At 41.3% G+C, this 16,858-nt stretch overlaps 4 protein-coding genes across 6 annotated transcripts in view; 3 read left to right on the plus strand and 1 right to left on the minus strand.

Annotated features, from left to right (window-relative positions):
• The window catches only part of LOC109484542 (protein FAM69A-like), a 57,512-nt gene extending 56,289 nt beyond the window's left edge, over positions 1–1,223 (plus strand). For all 3 annotated transcript variants that reach the window (XM_019787862.1, XM_019787861.1, XM_019787863.1), the window contains one exon: positions 355–1,223. In XM_019787862.1, the coding sequence (XP_019643421.1) occupies positions 355–1,086 (732 nt within the window). In that variant the 3' untranslated portion in view covers positions 1,087–1,223. The remainder of the gene's footprint in view (positions 1–354) is intronic.
• A 3,804-nt stretch (positions 1,224–5,027) lies between these two features.
• Positions 5,028–8,874, minus strand: LOC109484762 (phytanoyl-CoA dioxygenase, peroxisomal-like). Its single transcript, XM_019788130.1, has 8 exons — positions 8,686–8,874; positions 8,297–8,375; positions 7,705–7,897; positions 7,206–7,300; positions 6,481–6,571; positions 6,084–6,213; positions 5,533–5,684; positions 5,028–5,197 (listed from the first exon to the last, which is right to left on the minus strand). The coding sequence occupies exons 1-8, from the start codon at positions 8,696–8,698 to the stop codon at positions 5,075–5,077; spliced, it is 876 nt and encodes a 291-aa protein (XP_019643689.1). The 5' UTR covers positions 8,699–8,874; the 3' UTR covers positions 5,028–5,074.
• Positions 8,875–9,656: 782 nt separating this feature from the next.
• LOC109484419 (ectoine dioxygenase-like) lies at positions 9,657–12,968 on the plus strand. The gene is made up of 8 exons (XM_019787668.1): positions 9,657–9,782; positions 10,082–10,163; positions 10,368–10,560; positions 10,756–10,847; positions 11,064–11,154; positions 11,511–11,640; positions 11,867–12,024; positions 12,531–12,968. Exons 1-8 carry the CDS (start codon positions 9,770–9,772, stop codon positions 12,645–12,647), a joined length of 876 nt encoding a protein of 291 aa, XP_019643227.1. The 5' UTR covers positions 9,657–9,769; the 3' UTR covers positions 12,648–12,968.
• A 318-nt stretch (positions 12,969–13,286) lies between these two features.
• Positions 13,287–16,168, plus strand: LOC109484418 (ectoine dioxygenase-like). The gene is made up of 8 exons (XM_019787667.1): positions 13,287–13,384; positions 13,693–13,774; positions 14,073–14,265; positions 14,379–14,470; positions 14,765–14,855; positions 15,150–15,279; positions 15,556–15,713; positions 16,049–16,168. Exons 1-8 carry the CDS (start codon positions 13,372–13,374, stop codon positions 16,166–16,168), a joined length of 879 nt encoding a protein of 292 aa, XP_019643226.1. The 5' UTR covers positions 13,287–13,371.
• Positions 16,169–16,858: the final 690 nt, after the last annotated feature.

Below are 16,858 nucleotides of genomic sequence, written 5' to 3' on the forward strand. Positions count from 1 at the left end.
AAACTTTTGATCCAACACAAAGAAATCTCTCACCTAGAGCTACTTTCATGATAGTATAAGATTGAACTGTAATGACCAACACAAAAAAATTGGACTCACCCAAATTTTTGACTGTACAAGTCAACTCCAGTCTTTTTCAAGGAATGAGCAATCCACCGCTTCTGTGATGTCACGCAGATACATGTAACACACGTGACTCCGTGAGCAGTGGATCATAGGTTGCAGAAAGTCCGTTGTGCCCCCCGTCTCTGTTGAGGGATGCTTGTAATGCCGTGATGTAGATGGCCTCTTTAATCCCTGGTGCTTCAAAGGTTTTTTATATTGAATAAACCATTCTCTCTATCTCTCTCTAAGGTGACTCTTGCAGAGGCCAAGTCCATCTGGGCGCTGCTGCAGGTCAACGAGTTCTTCATGATGATGATCCTGCAGGACAGCGAGCACACCCCCAAACTGGAGGGCTTCTGTGGGGACACGTACTTCGTCCAGCGGGTGGACACGAACCGCCTGTACGGCGTCCACATCCCGTGGATGTTTGAGATCTTCCTCCCCACCAGTTATCGCCAGGCCATGGACCAATGGTTCACCCCCTCCTGGCCTAAGAAGGCCAAAATCGCCGTCGGACTTCTTGAGTTTGTGGAAGAAATTTTTGACAGCTCGCACGGCACCTTCCACATGTGTAAAACCAGCCACACGAACATCGGCTACACGATTAAACACGACTTGAAAATGATCGATCTTAGGAACCTTTACCCCGCGGAGGTCCTGAAGGAGACGCTCACCGAGAAAACGTGTTCTAAGAACGCGGACTGCGAGCTGACGGAAGACTGCAGCTCCATGTGCGACGAGACCGCGTCGAGATGTACGGGCGAGCTCGTCCGACCAAACCTCTCAAAAATCTGCGTAGTTTTACATGACTATCTTCTGAAGGAGGTCCCAGCGGGCATCAAGGATGAGCTGACGTCGCTGCTCGATAAGTGCAGCAGACTCACCACCAACACAGAAGATATGCAAATCCACCATTCCCTCATCCTCAACAACCTGAAGTCTTTATTGTGGAAACAGATTTCTGATGTCCAGGACTCCTAGCACCGGGGGATGACAGAGACTTATACATATGTACATGTAGTTATGGTAAAACATCTGGTTTGGTGCACTCAACTTTTGTAGACAATATGGTGTGACAATTGGGAGTTTATCAATAATGGAAGGAGATGACAAAAAAAGAACATATATGGCAACTTTTGAGGAGAATCCACCTCAATAAGAATTTTCTTGTGTCAAAAAACTCATGTACAGCTATGTATGAACATTTCTAGAGTGGTGGCTTATTTCGTTTGACCATTTAACTTATATTCTACTCCTTTTCCCCTGTTCATTCAACAGCACTCATACATGTACATTTTGTATCTTACACTACTTTGCAGGTATTCAGACAGATACATATACGTGTATCATTGGTGGAAGGGTATCGATGTATGTAGTTAAAAAATGATTTTTAATCTCTTCTGAGAAGAGGATATTGTCAACCAGGCAACTATACATGTACATGATATGAGGATAGACATCGTTGAATGCACCTTACCAAGATGTTTAATATAATGTACAGTAGATAATGTAGATGTTTAGAACCTAACTTCAAAGGACGTGTTGTCCTTTAATTTTGAGACTGTTTTAAGTTAAGCTGGGAAAGGAGGAGAAAGTTTGTAAATTAAGAATTAGCCATCTTGACTTGAGGGAGTGAAAGTTATTCCAGTCTTCCTCCACTGTCAGTCCTGTAGCAAAACTATTGATGTTAGAGTTTGAAGTCACAGAGACAGAGCTCTCCAGGGTTTTCTTGGCAGAACGCCACCTCAGACGTACGTGTACAGAGAGCAATAGTACATTTCCTCTGCTCCGTATCACACCGATCTTGTCACAAAAATCGTTCCTTCAGACGTGGACGTGAAATGGATGACACTCCTCAGCGTTTCTAGATGAGTTGACTTCGCCATCTGGTGATAGAAATCCATGACTTCAATCTTTGTTGACAGAATTTTAGATATAGACTGGCTAAATTGGAGTACCTTGTTTATCTATCGAAGATATGCTGTCCTGGAACTCTGTTCTAATGCAGTTTAGATTTGGCAGTCTATGCAGCTATTGAATATTGCAGTGAAAAATGTTTTCCCTGACATTCTGTAGCCAATGTGGCCAGAATTCTTCCCACCACATTCAACTTATAGATAGACTGTCTGGGATGAGTCTATACATGTAGCACTCCTGGTCAACAGGTAAGTGAAAACTTATGAAAACTGAAACTTCCTATTCAATACATTCAGCCCACCAAAGTGTTACTGTACATTGTACATGTATCCCACCGGTATTTTGTGAACAGTCATGAAGAATAGCGTTTTGTGTTCATAGTCCAAGTTCAGAATTCCAAGACACAAGGGTGGGTCTCAAGTTTGTGTTTCCTGCACACCTTAAGCTAGGCAACTTGTCTATTGATGAAAATGCTAAAGTATTTTCTTTAAGTTTAACCATTGAGAAAATGTAAAATACATTACCAAGAACAGTTCAGATTTGAATCACTAGAGATCTGTGATACAAAGTAATGAGTTAGAACTGTTAATGTGCTCTAATGTCGTTATGTTTATGTTGGGAACAAGCACTTACCATATCATGTATATTACCATACAGTAGCATCTACCTATAGGCAGCTTGTCTGCTGATGGGACTATAGAATGGTTAAGTATTTTATCTTTACTTTTACGGATAAAGAAGAAAATTGTATTTGAAGTTGTAGCAGGCAGGTGGTTCTTTTGGTACAGACAGCAAATCTGCAGGTCTTAAAGATCTGGCCTGCTGCACTTCTCTGATAAAATGCTAGGTGGCAGTACTGGGTTGGTGCCATCCTGTGGCAAGGTACCTACATGTAATGCCATTGCAGAGACATTGCATATGCTGAATATTTTAATTTATGATTCATAAAGCTTTTGTTATACTCCTTGTGCTGTTTGCCATATATATATTTATATATCAATTGGAAAGTTTTGTTGCTATATGCTGTTGCTTAGTCCTCTCCAAAAGTCTAGCAAGCTCTGGAGTTGGCTAGCTTAAATGCAGGTGGAGCTGACAATTGTGTGGAAAATGCGTATTCATTTATCTAGGATAGGACAGTTGCTGATTTGAGATGTCCAAGTTGCAGTACATGCTCTTTCCAGTAGGTGGCACTTTATCTGCCATGTTGTGAGATGAGTTCTTTAGTTCTATAGCAACATACACATGTAACACAGAAGAGTAACTTACACTATGATACAACCAGATGAAGCAACTACTGTTACAATGTATGCCTCTATTCTCATTCTCATAAGATGTTGAGCATCAAACTATCCATAGATTTGTTAAGTTTTCTGCATTATTTCTGCAATCCTCTATGTAAACTGTAAAAGGTAGCAATGTATTTGCACTGCTTGACTCTGTTGCCATTCCAAACTTTTTGAAAAGTTAGAACTGTTACAGTATTATGACATGCCCAGAACTTTTAACTAGATAACATGTATATTGAAGTACTGTATACATGTATGCATTTCCCCAACTTCCCCTACACCAAAATACATGTACATGTATGAAGCAATGGTACATGTAGCAATGATAGCAATGTTTAGTTTGACTATCATATTTTTTTGCTTTACCAAATGATTCACCATATGATCAACCTCTACTATTACAATTCAGGTGTATAAAATCGTGTATGAAATGTTACAAAGACTTGACAAAGAAAATGACGTGTATTTTGGACTGATACAGTTAGACATTGAATCTATCAAGTTGGATTGACTTTGCTTGTATTAGTGATTTCCTTATTAGTTTGTACTTCAGTCCATGACGTTGAAGCATCATAAAGGACACAAAATGTACAGATAAAAAACTTGCAATAGGAGCTGCAGTTTTATTGAATACATATAGAGATAATTTATTCCAAGACCAGCTGATAATGTAAAGGTTTATTTCATGCTTCCTTATGGCAACTCTGTGAATTTCTGCAGCTATTGTGAGAAGATTATAATGTATTTGATAGGGATACAGTAGTCAGATAACTTGATAATATAACATACAGCACAGTTATATTGATCAATTCATTTTCCTATGTTAGATATCATAAGGAGTTGCACAATTCACGAGTTTAGAGGTGAATATTAGGACGACTGTTAGAAAGACGATACACTTTCTGTACTGGGAACACAATTCTCTTCTTTTTTTTTCCCAAAAGTAAGTATTTGCCAGATGAACATACCAGTATTCGGCATTTGTTTTTCTCAATGACATACTTTGTTCAATTTGTTATGCTGCAGTTTTTTCTTCCAAAGTGAACATCACAGTTATGGTAATTATGTACCCCTTGGAAAAACTCGATGACTTCCATCATTGCCTAGTCTCAGAATCTGTGCTGTAGTGATGATTTTATCATAAAGCTGGCTTGGGGTCCACATGTTCTGAATACATGTATGTGTCTGTCTCAGTTTTTTGTCTCCATTCTTCTCCATTGTAGAACTCATGGAAAATTCCTAGTAAATACTATAGAAGAGTAAGTGTGCTATCTGGGGAAAATCAGTGTGTCTTGAGCACCATTTCATGGCTTCATGAAACTTCATATGTAGAATCATACATTTCTAATATAACTACTTGGATCTGAGCAAAATGCACTTAGATATATCTCAATGTTGAAAGTTCTGTTTGAAAGGATCAATGTTGACAACTATGAAACATGAAAATATTATTGCAACAGAAATTAGCCAGCGATAACAAATGAAAAATTGTCACAACAGAGTTAGTTGAAGCAGCAGTTGATAGACGTCAGTGTTGAATTTCAATTTCTGGTCTCCTACAAAGAATAAGTACAGGGTGTAGATGAAGTACTTTCATGGTCTTTTAAGACCGACGAATGCCTACTACGAAGTACTGACTGCTGTTGGGTGATCAGGCTAGCCTCTACCAGGCTTCAGGAGGCAGCTGGAAAGAGTAGACATTGGCCAAATTAGCAGCCTCCCGAAGCCTGGTAGAGGCTCTGATCAGGCAACCAGGACATAACCAATCATTTGTCGCCCTTGAAGGTGGTGAGATCAGCCTTGACTGTCTTGTCCATGCTCGGGTCCACGAACTCCTTCCCTGTCATGTCTGTGAAGTTCTCACATTTCAGGATGGCATCATTAGGAACCTGTTTATGAGAGAACAGAAGAACGAAAATTTACATCAAAAACGGCATAGAACAAGAACTCTATGGAAGGACAATGCATGGAAACAACTGCATATAACAATGTACAATGGGCCTCAAGAAACTTAGGCACAGTTAAGTTACTGTATTCTAGAGAGTGATTTCTAGACCGATAGAAAGACTAGCATTTCTGTGACATTTGTGTATGTACATAGATTGCCCCAACTTGCTGCTGATTCCATCACCCTAGCCATACCTTCTAGAGAATAATCTTTCAATGTTGCAACACAATTTTTATAATACAGAATCTTAAACTGAAACACAAACTGGAAAGGTACCTTGTGGAGTGGTGTGTACTGCGGGTGGTGGTGCACGTATACAGGGTTGTTACTTGCGCGGTTGTAGGAACAGATGAAGTTCCAGCGGCGCCGCGTGGAGTCGTTCTTGTCGCTGCTGTGAAGCAGGTTGCAGTGGAAGAACAGCGCATCACCTGGACAAACAACAACATTGTATTGTACCTGTCACATTATTATGAAATAGCCATATCATCATCTGGGATTCTCCACCTAATTCTTCAGATGTATGTATGTATGTATTATTTCAATTCAATTATGTTTAGTTTTGGTTAGTATAGAGGGGGAGCTAAATAAGCTTTTGCCCTCCTGCTGCACCTGTTTTATTTATTATTAGTGTATTATGTATAATTTTTTAATGCTGTTGTGCAAATAAACAAACGAACAAACAAAACAAACTGTAACATAAATCTCAATCTTAATCTCCAAGCAGAAGCAATATCCATTGGCCAGAGGTCTGTCCATTAGCCAGCAAAGGATGCCAATGGTTACTGCCTTGCCACTATATGATTTGCTTAGAGATTACCCAATCTTACCTTCGTCCAGTTCTGCATAGTCCAGAGGGCAGATCTTCATGACCTCCTCCACCCTCTTCATGTCTGCTCCTGTCTGCCCTCCCACAAACACGTGGTCAATCCGCCCCAGTTTGTGGGACCCACGGAGAACCTGGGAAGTTGTGAGCAGAAAACAGGATCTCAAAAAAGAATTTGTTACACATTCACTCACTCACTATCCAGTTTAACATCAGTTGTGCCCTGTCTCCTGAGAGTTAGACAAGCTTGTATGCTTATGCTGTGGATTAATAATATGCATTGCAAACATGTATTTTATATTAAAACATGACATGACTGTGAACCATGAGCAAGTACTCAACAAAACCATGATCAGTTTAGATGGGTGTACAGGTAAGATAAAGGCAGTATGCTTTTATACCTGGAGACATCCATTCTCCCTGTCTGCCTTGTCTACTGCGATGATGACAGACGCCATGTCAGGAAACAGACAGCCGTTCTTGTACCAGTAGCTGGGAGAGGTTCAAAGTTAACACACCAGAGTTAACAGTTCAGCTACGCACTGGTCAACAGATCATAGGAAAGGCATCAATGAAGAGATACATTGCAATATCATCTGTAACGACTGTTTTGTTTTGTTTTGTTTTGTTTTATATGAAGGAAGGTAAATGTTGGACATGATTGGCCAAGCTGGTTGTTTGTATTAGATGAAGATCTTTAGTTTGCTATGGCCGTTATAAGCTGAGGTCACACCAATTTAATTTGTTGGTTCTCGGATTCCCCTCTCCATTTTTTTCTGATTTGTAATATAAACAAAAAAGATTCTGGTTCTGAATCAACTCAATAATGCTCATATTTTGCTCCCAACAGTTCAGATTAGTACTTTTCTTCCTAGTTGTTGCAGTTTTTCCATCTATCAATGCAGTGGTTTGATTTAAAGTTCAAAATTCGTTTAAATATTAACCCAGCCGCGTTTTGTGTTGACTTCATGGCTCCAATCATATTTGGGGTTATAATAGGATGCCTATACCTGTTTTTATTTTTGTTTTTTTGCCCTGTTGCTTCATATTTTTTCTGAAAAAATCCGAGAACCAACAAATTCAATTGGTGTGGCCTGATGAACAAAGCTGTTGTATGTGAACCTACCCGTAGTCCTGATGCCAGTTGATAGTCCCCCCAGACTGAGGCTCCTTCATCACCAGCTTGGTGTGGTAGTGATAGACCTCCTCTCCTCCAAGCAACTTTCAAAATGAATCATCATTTATACCTTTGAGTAGTATTTTCGCAAGTGCAAGGCCAATATCTCATTGCAAGTTACAATATACTATCTAAATTTACTAGAATTTCATACTACTAAATTGTGAATCTCATGATTTTTGCTAATATATCGTAATGTCAAAGTTCAGCAAGTTCACATAGCCTTCACATTTCTGCGTATGTATACGTTGGAGCTTTTTAATTGACATGTACAAGAAATCGTGATATTGCCAATTAAAATGCAGGCATTCAAATCAAATGTCCAACGCCATCTCTTGACATAGCCATATTTCTCTCATATTTCTAGTTCAATCCGCGAAGTGGTCGTATAGGCCTTGCATTGAACCACTCCGTTAAAAAAAAGGTCATACATGTACTTCTGAATCACCTTTTGCGAGTACCCTGCCACCTTCTCCACCCTCCCCACCATACCGGTCACATCGTCCCCAGGATGGCTCCAGATACAGTACCCACTACTCCTGCCCCTGCCGTCAGGGATCTGGTACGAGTGTTTGGTGATCCCTTCACTGTGATCTACAGCCTTGTGGATCTTCTTCATCTCTTCTTTGGTAAGTAAGCCTCTGTAGTAAGGTACAGGGTCAGGGTCATTTTTACTTCGAAGCTTCACGTCCCTGTGACTTTACTTTTATCCCTGATGCAGGGGACAGTGTGTAAGGGCAATGCAGATTTGATTATATTATTTATGACCCCAAAGCCAATGCGAGCGTGCAAAGAAAAAAGAGGTTTGGGAAAACATTGCCTTCATTATGACATCCAGGTAACCAGAAAGATGCAACAAATGACTGATCACAAAGAGACTAAAGAACAGTTCATTAATTACTATATAAACTGTAAACACAAACATTGCATGACGCATTGGTTGTAGTTACGCCCGTACATGTATCACAAGTAGCCTACTTAGTAGCTGTTTCAAAGCAGAAAAAGGCAACAAAAATTTTACTGAAGAAACAATGTCTTACCTGACGACGATGTAGCCATGTTCGTCAAAGTCTGCCTGTACTTCAGGAGTGATGTCAAATGTCTCCGTCCACTCGTACTCTGGAAGGAGTAGGTTTACCACCTTACTTTACGCTTTAGGTCGAAGATACTACAGTATAAGATTAATCATTTTATGAGCACTCATACATTCTTCGAGTCCCAGTGGGCAGACTGCCCTTATGTTACTCTGTAAGATTCTGACTACATATTACATGTTTGATCATGCGGGTAATGTCTTACCTGATTCATTCAACAAAAATTCTAAGGTTGTAAACAACGGTACAACTCCATGCCGCGTCTCCGAAATGCACCATGTTCAACATTACAACAAGTCTAGAGTACGGTTGTGATGTAAGGTAAGGGTACCTACCGGCGACCGGCATGTTGTCTTCTTGGTCAATTCAACGGGTAACAGAGGTAAACAGGACAGTCACTGCCTTAGTCTGTCAGGTATACCGGGTGACTGGTCTACATGTCAGCTGCCGCGTACGAAAGAACACCGGTCAAAAGTCCACTATTCCTAAGGTCAACCTGGTACCAACAGGGTCAGCAGTCTTTTGTTTGCGTTAGGCCTTTCTCACGTGTTTCTAGGATTGTGGCACAGGTATACATCTTGTACATGTACGTCTAGTCTAGAGATCGTAATAATTCAATGAAGTAACATTTGCTGAATAGAACCACGATCGGATCGGCAGTATGTTATTACTGTACCATATATGTAGGGACAATGTCCATACTCATAGATTGTAATAGTGTAAGTTTTAGAGCATTAATTACACATATCATTATCAGCATGTAACGTTAAAGTAATGTAAAGCGTCCAGATCAAAATGTCACTTTGATAGTTTACTGATATTCACATTAAAAAAAAAATAATCTAAAAGCATGACTGGAACCGCTATCCGTCCGTCAGCCTAAGTAGACTTGAGCAACAGTCTAAAGTTCACCGACGGTGGCACTTTATGTACCTGGCAATGTCAAACGTCAACGACCGGTCGTTTAGGGCACAGTACACAGTCTTGGGATCTGGTTGGTCTACCTTATCACTTCTGCAGTGTTCACACAACACACGCACGCACGCGTACAAACAAGCACTACAACGCTTCCGAAAATATTATTTTCTTGGTGAAGAAAGCTCCATGGTATTTGTAGTCACGGTCACAATGTGACGGTCACAATGCGACGCTGTCTAATTTAGCGCCACCCAGTAATGGGTGAAGGTTTTGCAGCCACTGGCCTTCATCCACCATTTGACCTCTTTACGTGGACTACATATGTGCTGATGAGTGACTTATTGTGGAGTTATAGGGTACACAGCATGTGATGTGACAAAATGTTTAAGGACCAAAGTTCTGGGGTATTTTTTTCTTTCTCCAGAAAGGTTGACGGGAAGGTCTGTTTTGGTCTACATATACCCACAGTAAGAGGAGGATCAAAGCAAGGAAGGAAGCGTCATGCCAAAATCAGGTGAGGGATGGCACACATGTAGAGGTGTCTACGTTAACGATCCGGTGTGTATCGTCGTGTTGCTCACTTAATCATTCTTTTTTTAAGCAAACTACACCTTAGCCTTTTGACACGTTACATGGTACAGCATAGTCATAGGAGATAAAGATAGTCTTCATCGCAACGTTTGCTAGTATAGTTCTGTTACACTTCTTCCACTGTACATGAAGGTTTGAAACAACTGCATTAAAATGAAGAAATTATCGCATTATGTTTTGAATATGTCATCATCGTTGTCCGACATTTTCTTGTTTTTGTAGACTATCAGTACGAAGAGGGTACGTTTGACGTCACACCCGAGATAAAGCGTGACTTCGACGAGAATGGCTACGTCATCATCAGGTGTGCTTAAAATTACTGAGTAGCAAGAAACATAACGACCGAAAAAAGTACTACCGTATCGCCAATATAACAGTAAACCTTATCGCCAATGTAACATTTTATGGTATGTACATGTACATAATATACCCGTCATAAAAGCTATGAAAGATAGTTGTCCTCTATTGTGAATCTGTAGAATTAGAATTTTCCATGTCTCCATTTCAGGGGTGTCCTGAGTAAGCAGGAGATTTCCAAACTTCGCCAGGCGTTGGAGTTGGAGGACGGAGTGAAGAAACACTCGTACGAGATTCCGGACGGGTCTGGCAAGAACATCCGGCTCTGCATCTGGAGACACCCCGGAAATGACGTCACAGCGATGATAGCCAGGATGGAGAAAACCGCTGGATTCATGGGAAAGGTAATTAAACACCAACGTCGTTGTCCACTGCATATCCAGTGTGCTAAACTGTTCTCTTAGCGCGGACCAACTCCCCGATCATCTGTTTATTTGGTCAATTCTACTCTTTCCAGCAGCTTCCTGAAGCCTGGTAGAGGCTAGCATAACGGTACTATTAAGGACCTTATTGACACCTGTTTGATTGTTTTATTACAGTTCCTGGGAGGTGAGGTGTACCATCACCACTCTAAACTAATTCAGAAGGAACCGTACACTGGCGGACAGTTCAGCTGGCACCAGGACTATGGGTACGCACAAAGTTAGTCTTACCACAGGTGTCATTCAAAATTTTAAACTTATTCGTTCTCTTGATCATGTAGAACCAGTTTAGTTCGTTTCTCACTTGTGAACATCGTGTATTTTTCATCTCAAGTTTTTTCCTTACCTGTGACCTGAAGCAAACGTAAATACCTGGTACGTTAACAGGTCTGTTGTCCTGTGTCGTTGGTTATGACATCATACAGGTATTGGTACAAAAATGGCTGCCTCTTCCCGGACATGGCGTCTTTCCATCTCGCCGTTGATAAAGCAGACAGGGAGAACGGGTGCATGCAGGTAAAAGTGATTGTTTTGCTTGTTTAAAGTTCAACCTTAAACTTTTGTTCCAACACAAGGGATTGTTCTCGCCTGGACCTTTCGGTCAGTCTATTGAAGTCTCGTTGGGTCTGCAGTCTATTGAAGAAGACCAGAGTGACTGGTTGAAACCTCTAGTTGAGAACAATCCCCTGTGTTGGAACAAAAGTTTGAACTTAAAACTTGTAAATTCCAACACAGGCGAACTTTCATGATTGTCTGTGTCCTCCTCATTTAGCGGGATTAATTTGGGAGAAATAGTCAAGTATATTGGGATATATTTAGATCATCAAAACCGAATTTCAACGTTCATATTTTCGGCTTTCTTTCATTGACAGATTCTGCCAGGTTCGCACAGGTTGGGCCGTATTGACCACACGTTTGTAGGCGGGCAGCAGGGAGCAGACCTGGAGCGGGTCAACCACGTCAGGAAGCTGTTCGACCTGGTTCACCTGGAACTGGACGAAGGTGAACCAAAAACGTAAAACACTTAGGTGCTTGGAATGGGAGCGACATTGTGAATAGTACAAAACATGGTGTTGGTATTTCAAGGTACAACTTTTGTTCCAACACAAAAGTTAAATGTTCTCACCTTAGCTTTCGACCAGTCAATCTGGTCTTCCTCGGTGGACTGTCCCAGTGAAACTTATCACGTGGCTTCTATTAAGTGTGACGTGACTGTTTTTTATTTCAGGCGACGCCTGCTACTTTCACAGCAACCTGCTGCACTGCAGTGGCCAGAACAACTCCGCTAGGCGGCGCTGGGCCATCGTCACCGCCTTCAACCGCGCCAGTAACAACCCCGTACCCGAGGAGTCCCACCCCTGGCCTCTGTACACACCGATACAGATGGTGGGTGAACTAAACACTGAAATCCTGTTATTGATCAAAATCTCAAAATTATAACTATTCTGACGGTTACGCTTTAGCATGAAGCAACATCGTGTATCTTTCAACGTCAACAAACAAATTTTAACTTTTTTTAAAACCCTGTGTGTCGCCTGTGTCTTGATATATGGATGGATGGATGGATGGTGGACGGACGGACGGATGGATGGATGGATGGATGGATGGATGGATGGATGGATGGATGGATGGATGGATGGATGGTGGATGGATGGATGGATGGATGGATGGATGGATGGATGGATGGATGGATGGATGGATGGATGGTGGATGGATGGATGGATGGTGGATGGATGGATGGTGAATGAACGAAAGGCTTTTACTGTAGTTTTATATATCTTAATGTTGAAAAATGGGAATTTCGTCTTGTGTATAATTTAATAGGATATTTCTCTCGTTGCTGTATAAAATACACCGAGTATTGCCCTTATTTCTCCTGTATATCCCTCCAGGTTCCGAATGACGCGTTGCTGAAATGCGAGAATTTCACAGACCTGAGCGGCAAGGCATTCGTGGACCCCACCACCGACAAGAACGTCAAGATCGACACCAACTCGGTCCAGAAGTAACTCATCTGTATCTGTATCGATATCAGTATAACCTGTATAACCGCCCTTCGGCGTCACACACCATCTTCGCAGGCACGCGGCGCGGCGACAGCTAGCTACATGTATATCACACTGGACGACTTTAATTCTTGTGATGATGCGCCAACTGTGGTTGGTGGCAATCGGTTCCACTCTACGATAGTTCTTGAAAAATACAAGTTTTTGAACACCTCAATTCTTGCTTAATAACTCTGATATTTGAAGGCATGGCTGTTTCTTGTTCTTTTCTGGGCCTTTCTAGGCATTCAGGATATGCTGTTCTGAAATGGGAAGCTTCTACTTCTACTTCTCTGTATTGATGATACCGAGACCATACATGAAATATGAATAAAGTTTTACGTGACTTTACTTCGGTGACTATTTGGATCCCTTTATGTAATATGATATTCATAATTCAATTCACATAAACCATGACCTCACGTAGTCAAATAAAGCGATGGGCACCTCATGTCGATTTTTCACTCAATTATGGGCAAAGAAACACGAAATTTTATTTACTTGTCCGTTCGATCATCAAAATAATAGCACCGGCCTGCAAGTCATATATATGGGTTCCATGGACCAAAGGTTTATTTACACTGGTGGTCAGGTCAAACTCCATGAACTATCCAGACAGAGCCGCAGCTCACCACTGCTGCAAGCCTGAATCTGTTTCTCGCAGGATCTGGAACACAAAAGAGGAAGCATGCCCACCTCAGGTTTGTGGTCAGTGATATCTTAACAACTGTAGGATCCCCGTCGTTCAACTCCTGACAACAGCCTCAGGGTTTATATGGGAGTGCTGTTTACATTGTGCCTTTCTAAATCAGTAAACCAATGCCATAGACATGGATAGACAATCAGAATCGGCCAAGGTACAGTTCTTTCACAGTCTACCGTGCCCATCCTTAAGGCGAGTGGTCTACAAGTCGGCTACAAAATCAACGGACAGCAGTTTCCATTGCAGATATACGTTTACAAAATGATATCTCTGTGTTCTAATTCTGATGGAATCTGTCTTTGCCAGACTATGTTTTCGAGAAGGGGAATTTCGACGTCACACCTGAGATCAAACGAGACTTCGAAGAGAATGGCTACGTCATCATCAGGTATGTATCTGTATACAAATGTATTGATATCGTAAGCAGCGTGACGGTGAATAGCCAAATGTAAAATGATCAGCAGCGGTATCATCATGGACTTCGTGTTAACTTTTCAAAGGTTTTATGTTTTATGCTGTGGATGTTTTTCATATTGAGGTCAATAACATTCTTCCGAATGTAAAGTACTAAAGTAGTCTTGCTATTTTAATTGAACCTCCTTGATATTTTACAATGTAAGGATGTGTGCTACAGTGTTTGAGAGATGTCAGCAGCTTGTCATTTTTGCATTTCTTGACCAACGCAGGGGTATTCTTGACAAACAGGAGATTTCCAAACTTCGCCAAGCACTAGAATTAGAGGAGGGAGTGAAGAAATACTCGTACGAGATTTCAGACGGCTCCGGGAGGAACGTTCGTCTGTGTATCTGGCGGCACCCCGGAAATGACGTCACAGGGATGATTGCCAGGATGGAAAAAACCGCGGGATTCATGGGAAAGGTCAGTTTCTTCCAGGTGCAGAGAAGCCAAAGTGATGAACATACAGTTCTTTGCCTTTTGATCTGCAGAATATGATAAAATTTTCTTACTTGGCATCTTGTTTTTATTCACAGTTTTTGGGAGGAGAAGTGTACCATTACAGCAGCAAGTTAATTCAGAAGGAACCGCACACGGGAGGACAGTTCAGATGGCACCAGGACTATGGGTATATAGGGCTATACTCACAAGTTTTTGCTTGTTCCCTTTCTAAAGGCATTACAGATTTTTAGCATCACACCCGCGCCTTTGCCAGAAAAAAATTGATAAATCTGAATATAATCAACAGTATTCTAATGTTTCCTGTCATCGAGTATTCACTCTGACAACAACCGTGAAATAAACTTTATCATTCAGATTGTCGAGGTGATGGTCTTTTTTCTTGATTCCTCACCAAAGTGTGTTACCTTTGACGGCGTTATTTGACACATGTACACCCAGTCACTAGTTGTTGGTTTTGCAGATATTGGTACAAGAGTGGCTGCCTGTTCCCCGACATGGGCTCCCTGTACATCGCTATCGATAAAACAGATACGGAGAACGGGTGTATGCAGGTGGGCCACATACGGATATGTTGGCGCGTAGATTCAGTTGCGCGCCCAATTGATCAGAAATGTTACTTTCCTTCCTAGCAAGCCTGTTAGTAACAGCCTGTTAGTAACAAAACTTTTAAAAGCATGTATACCAACACAGACGTTGAGCATTTCACATTATTCTCTGCTACCGATGTCTCATATTATTCAAACCATGCATCTCAGTGGACACCCATTGATACAGAAACGTGAACCGTAAGCGTACTATGAGAATGAAGTAAATGCCTGTCATTGTGTGAGTCTTTTCTTTTGTAGGTACTGCCAGGTTCGCACAGGCTGGGCCGTATTGAGCACACGTTTGTAGGCGGGCAGCAGGGAGCAGACCTGGAGCGGGTCAACCACGTCAGGAAGGTGTTCGAACTGGTTCATCTGGAGTTAGATGAAGGTGAATCCAAACGTGATATACATGTACATGCAAACGCCAATATATATGTGAAAGTACTGCCTCGTTGTAAGTTGTATGGAATGATCTGCTAGTCACAAGGTGAATTGAAAGAACAGTAAATCAGTTGCAATTGGGTTTACATTTTCGTTGCAGTTTTTTCTAGGCCAAAAGCCACATTCTTTTTGTCACCCACTAATAATTTATTGTGTTAATTTATCGTAATTGTATCTTGACAGCGTAGAAAGTTAGCAGTAACAGTTGATGGCTACTTGACAGGTGACGCCTGCTACTTTCACTCCAACCTGCTGCACTGCAGTGGCCAGAACAACTCCGCTAGGCGGCGCTGGGCCATCATCACATCATACAACCGCGCCAGTAACAATCCCGTACCCGAGGAGTCCCACCCCTGGCCTCTGTACACACCGATACAGATGGTGGGCCAATATGATTTTATAATAGTACTGTCGTCACAGAAGCTGATATGGACTGCCTTAAAAATCAATATTACCCAAAACTATTAGCCTGGGTGCCATCCTATTTGTATGCCGGGGCATACAATACCCCCTAAGAAATATTTGTTAGGGGGGAGTATGGGAGCCCCGGTATGCAAATAGGATGGCACCCAGGCTACAAAACTATTGAATGATGGCATGATATATATCACAATTTAAAAATTGCAAATGTGTTTAGAAAGTTATGGCCAATTTGCAGCTTTTACCTCCAGATATCGCGAGAAATGATCACAGCTTTTGAACTGATTTTTTTTCAGGTCCCAGACGACGCGTTGCTGAAATGTGAAAACTTTACAGACCTGAGCGGCAAGGCCTTCGTCGACCCAGCAACGGACAAAACTGTCAAAGTTGAGCCCAACTCGCTCCAGAAGCAGTGATGAAGGAAGAGAAATGTTTTAATTATTAATTAGCTTGGAATATATATATATATAGCAAAACACTAACTTTTCTTTCTGACAATAATAAAAATTTTCATGAGAAATTCAGAAGCAGTATTTACTTGTAATACGCATTAATTGTACTTTTTAACATTCCTTATTCATTTGTCAACAAAGCTATGAGTGCAAAATACCACACGGATTAATTATGTTGATACAACTACATGTACATATGTGTTACAAATACTACAGAGATCCGTCAATAAAGCTGCCATTCCTTTAATGTCATGATCCCATGGCTTTGCCTTTTTCATGATATTTCACGATATTTCATGAAAAATCACGTCATCATCTGCACAAGACTTTGCGCTGTCAGAGATTACATCAGTGACAACTTCGTCACACTGGCATGGACCTTTTTGGTTTGGTTTGGGTTTTCTTATTAATGCCCACGATCATGATAATGATCATTCTGGCATGCTCAGTTTCACCTGAGCGAAGTGAGGAAAGTCGTGTAAAGTGCCTTTCCCAAGGGCACAAGATCGGTGACCAGGTTCGAACTCGGGACCTCTTGGTTCTGAGCCGAACGCGCTAAAATTTTTGTCAACAACATCCAACTTTCCAACATTAATATTTGCCCAACTTGTCACATGCACCTGCTACATTTCCTAGACATTTCGCCAGGCTTAT

The sequence above is a fragment of the Branchiostoma belcheri genome, unplaced genomic scaffold (assembly GCF_001625305.1).
Source record: "Branchiostoma belcheri isolate BF01 breed outbred unplaced genomic scaffold, Haploidv18h27 scaffold7, whole genome shotgun sequence".
Classification (NCBI taxonomy): Eukaryota; Metazoa; Chordata; class Leptocardii; order Amphioxiformes; family Branchiostomatidae; genus Branchiostoma; species Branchiostoma belcheri.

Bases quoted from the DNA above. Each gene is read 5' to 3' on its own strand.
- LOC109484762 (XM_019788130.1), bottom strand. The intron at 7,898-8,296 runs GTAAGACATTGT...ACCTTACTACAG, and splicing joins CATGGCTACATCGTCGTCAG to AGGCTTACTTACCAAAGAAG. The intron at 5,198-5,532 runs GTACCTTTCCAG...TCTCATAAACAG, and splicing joins AGTACACACCACTCCACAAG to GTTCCTAATGATGCCATCCT.
- LOC109484419 (XM_019787668.1), top strand. The intron at 10,848-11,063 runs GTACGCACAAAG...GACATCATACAG, and splicing joins AGCTGGCACCAGGACTATGG to GTATTGGTACAAAAATGGCT. The intron at 12,025-12,530 runs GTGGGTGAACTA...ATATCCCTCCAG, and splicing joins TGTACACACCGATACAGATG to GTTCCGAATGACGCGTTGCT.
- LOC109484418 (XM_019787667.1), top strand. The intron at 14,266-14,378 runs GTCAGTTTCTTC...TTTTATTCACAG, and splicing joins CCGCGGGATTCATGGGAAAG to TTTTTGGGAGGAGAAGTGTA. The intron at 14,856-15,149 runs GTGGGCCACATA...TTTCTTTTGTAG, and splicing joins CGGAGAACGGGTGTATGCAG to GTACTGCCAGGTTCGCACAG.